General features: G+C 38.1%; 1 protein-coding gene across 1 annotated transcript; it reads right to left on the reverse strand.

Moving 5' to 3' along the window:
- Positions 1-3,811: 3,811 nt before the first annotated feature.
- GCK72_012257 (uncharacterized protein) lies at positions 3,812-4,282 on the reverse strand (the record flags this gene model as incomplete). Its single annotated transcript, XM_053728964.1, has 2 exons — positions 3,812-4,048; positions 4,181-4,282. 2 exons carry the CDS (start codon positions 4,280-4,282, stop codon positions 3,812-3,814), a joined length of 339 nt encoding a protein of 112 aa, XP_053583736.1.
- Positions 4,283-4,515: the final 233 nt, after the last annotated feature.

A 4,515-nucleotide genomic window follows, 5' to 3' on the forward strand; every position in this document is an offset into this window, starting at 1 on the left:
AGGGAAAATGCGGGAAAAAGATGAGAAGAAAGGGAAAATGAGGAGGAGGAAGGGGGATGGTAATGATGGGTGTGAAATGTGTTGAATGAGGTCTTTAGAAAACTGGAAAGGCGTTATGTCATGTAAACCCGTCTGAAATGTCAAAAAATGAGCTCTAACCAAAGTTCAGACTATTATTTAGAAAGTGAGCAAATACACTCTCAGAAAAAAAGTGATCTGTTTCAGATCTAAAATATTAAGCTTGTCGCTTTTTTTGATAAGTTCCTTCTCTCTCACTACGTAGCAATACCAGAATCTAGAACAATCAAAATATTATAGTTTAATTCTATGAATGTGGCCACCTATAGTATTGAAGGAACACATTTTTTTCTGTTTCATGCTGATAAAGTAAGATATTTAAGTTCGGAAAATCGTATTGAGTCTTTCAAACTGTGTAGCTTCAAAACGCTTTTTTTTTCGGCATGCGATGTTCTCAAAGTGGGTTTCTTTTTTCAAAATTCACTTGAACCAAAGTTTGGCAGTGTGCCACGGTGTCAATAGTTGTCTCTTCGTCAACAGCTTTTCTTTTATAATTGACAACTTTTTTGTACGAGCTCTTTTTTACTGAGTTATAGCCTGTTAAACTGAGAGCACTCTGAAAATTATTTTTATTGTATAGCTGTCCAATGAGATGTCCTGCCAAAAAATGGTCAACTAAAGAAATGAAGTTTTAAAGTTGTTTTGGGTTCTTTAAAAAAAGCGGGATCATTTGCAAGATCATGCCCGCCTCTCGAAATGTATTAATCTTGTAAAGTTTACTGTTGCAATGAGATCTGAAAAAATAACAGACACTGAAAAAACTGATACGCGTTTAGCAAAAGTACTATTCTATTAATTATCGTTTATTGCCAGTTTTTGAAAAAAAGGTTTGTTTTCGGTTTCACTTTTCCTTTTCAATTATTTGAAATTTTGCTGCACTAGTCAACATCTCAGAAAATATTTGTCACAGTGCCCTGTTTCAAAATCTAGATATCTTCCGTCTCTTTTTCTTGTGAGTAGTTCTATGCTTCCTCTTAAAATTATTCAACAAAATCCCCCACCTGCAATAATCTATGGGCCCCCAAGTGTTTTTCCAATCTCCATCCCAATCACCTGTGCCCCACCTGGAATCCTAAAAATAAAGCCACAGCAGGTGTCAATTCATACACACACCTGTGTTGTACGCCCGATGACAATAAGTATTCTATTTCGTGGAGACCGCCCGTTTTCCGGGGGCAGGTGGTGGCGAAGGATGGGGTGCCGCTCTTTTGGCACATGCCGAAGATTCTTTTCGGCATACTTGTCATTTGACGGGCCGGGCCAGGGCCGGGCCGAGGAAAAATTTTGCCGGCCCGGGTGAAAAATTTTCAAAATTTTTGCACCCCGAAAATAATTTTCAAGTACTTTTTTATCACTAAATCCACTGTAGAACTAATAAAAATCATCAATTCAGTAGAATTTTTGCAGAAAATACCCCAAAAACCACTTTTTCAAAAATAACTGCTGAAAAAAACATGTTTTTCGAAAAAAAGTCGCTTCACCCGGGCCGACCGGGCCGGGCCGGTGAAAATTTGGAAATCGGCCCGGCCCGGCCCGGCCCGGCCCATGACAAGTATGCTTTTCGGTGAAGAAAAGGGTGGGGGGGGGGGTCTTTCGCTATCCAGATGTCATCGGATACACAGGTGGTGTGTTCTGTTTCTTTTTCAGGGGGAAGCGGTTAGGACAATTTTTAATTTCAGTGGAGTGATCATGAGGTAATGGTCATGATCGGTATGAAACGGCGAAAACTGGAAAATATCTTGGTGAAACGGATTTTTGAGTTTAAAATCAAGTAGACATGTTTTTCTGATGAGGCGAATCTGCTTTAGAGATGTACAACGGCTTTTCCTTGTAAAAGTGGAGTATCGTTATACAAATCAGACTCGACGTCGATTAAATTAAACGTATCCAACCGTTTTTAAAGACCATTGGAAACAAGAATAAATATTAAAATCGATGCCGAAAAATACTCATCTGAAATATGTGTCTCTGTTTCTGGCAGTTAGTAAAACAAGACTAATTCAATTTCAGTCAATTAGAACTTTTAAAATATCAAGATTCGGTTAAAAACTTCTTCTGTTTTCAATTCAATATAAAAAGTGCAATTAATTAAGAAAACCAATCACTTAACTCGAAGGATTGAACAGATGGATTTAAATTGGCTACTAATTAAAAACAAAAAACGCAATTTTTGAGCATACAACCAAACTGTCATGTTTTTTATCAGATAAGGTGAATCTGGTTTTTATAAAAATTCGGGAAATGAAGTTGAATTTTTACTTGAATCAGGGAATCAAACTAACCTGAAACCTATACATAGCTGCTGCAACTGAAAATTCTTTTTCAAATTAAAAAAACGATCACGAATAAACGAATAAATTAGACATTTCCTACTGTTTTTACAAATTGTTAGAAACATGAATGAATATGAAATTCGATGCTGAAAAATAGCCGTAAAACTTTTTTGTGTCACTGTTTCTGGTAGTAGAGACTAACCAGTAAGTTTAAACATTGATATATTTCTAGGACTAGTTTTCAGACGTTTTTCAATTTTTATGAAAACTGAAATGGTCACATTTTTGTTTATTAGAAAAACCAATCATAACCAACCATAAAAAATCATTAAATCCTTTAAAAAATCATTAAAAAATCATAAATATCATAAAGTCATAAAAATCATAAAAAACCAACTTATCTCAAGTTTTTGAAGCAGAAATTTTTATTTTTCTTTGTTTTCCTACTGGATTACCACAGGAATTGGATCTGTAGAACATTCTTCACTGATTCTGAGGTAACAATGTTTCCATAGTCACCAAGAAGTTTTGAAGTATCATCTACTCGATTTGACGGCCTATGGAATAACATTTGCTTGAAGAATGCAGCGAAATGTGAATTTAATAACCATTGCATAAAAATTAAAAACTTGGAATGGTAATTTTCACTTTTCTTACTGTTCCTTATGATTAGTAAATTACTTGCCAAATCTTACAATTAGTTCATCTGATCATCACAACCAGGTCTTACCAATCCAAATTACGTAACTTAGAGTGGCATACTGTCTCTCTCGCATCATAAACCTTGCTTGAATGATATTTGATATTTATGGTGGGGAAAAGGTCAATTCCTATACTCCCAGATTTATTGAGTACTTGGGCAGACACCTGTGGAGAGATAGACAATGGGGGACTGGATTAGGAGGACAATAGCCACAAAATTTTTAATTGTTTCATTAAACTCATTTAGTCACTCAAAATCATCACTATCCAGTTCAAATCTAGGCTTAATTCTAAACACGTCTGTTTTCAATAAGCGAAAAATTTTTAACAGCTGTTCTCTCCTCAAGCCTATCGATATGTTAGCTTGCACCTGTTCCAGATGTCCGCACTAGCGCTCGAAATGGGACGTCCCACTTTTTTCCGGGAATTTTGAAAAACTGTCAGTTTTTGTCGGAGAATTGTAAAACTTTCACAGAATCGGAAGACATAGCTGGGGACGCGATTTCCAAAGTTTCAAAAATATACGTTTATTTTTAACCGTTTAATGACAATCCGGGACGCGCGGGACGGGGACGCGGGACGTCCCAACTCGTCCCATTTCGAGCGTTAGTCCGCACAATCTGTCTGTTGTGACGTCAGTGTGTCCAGATGTCCAAATTACACGGGGGATACTTATCTTATGCTAATTTATTTATTTACAAAAACAATTACCCGGAATTTGTTGGCATCAAAAAAGTTAAAATAACTAACAATTCCCATTAGAAAGATGACGTCGGCGAGGATTCTGGAGACGAGGCAGGGGTGTCAGGTCGCGACGTAAACGGGCTGACAGATGCGGAGCTGGTGAATAAGTGCTCGAATCCGGCGGGCAGCGAGTTTTCTTTTCCGGATAACTGGGCTTGGAGCTCTCGGATATGGGCGATGGTGGCCAGGACGAGCTCATATTGGTCGGCGTCTTCCTCGGCGGCGACTAGTTGACGGAGACGGTTGGTGACCTGGTAAATAAAAAAAGGTTAAAAAATTTTTTCTGTTTCAAAAAAGGTGAAATTCTTTGTTTCAAACTTTATTCTCAAAATTTACTGTTTCAAAATTTCCAATTATTTTAAAAACTCCAAAATTACCTTTACCTTTTCCACTCTCTCTGCCGACGTGGATTTCAGTATCTTTTTGGATTTCAGGGAGACATGACTGATGACGTCGCGTGGTGGTCGGGCAGTGGAATTTTTCATTTTAGCAAGCAGAAAATAGGGATATAGATGTCTGAATGGAGTGTGAATGAGGGTCCGTTTGGCGGACAAGAGGGGTGGAGCCTCGGGCACGCAGCTGCTAAGGCCACGCCGCCTCAGGGTGTTTATACACAGGTGCGCTAAAGCAAAAAGGGTGATCTCGGGCGGGATCGAACCGCCGACCTTCTATGTGTTAGACAGATGTGATAACTACACCACGAGACCGCATGTAAGAA

Source organism: Caenorhabditis remanei, chromosome IV (assembly GCF_010183535.1).
Source record: "Caenorhabditis remanei strain PX506 chromosome IV, whole genome shotgun sequence".
NCBI lineage: Eukaryota > Metazoa > Nematoda > Chromadorea > Rhabditida > Rhabditidae > Caenorhabditis > Caenorhabditis remanei.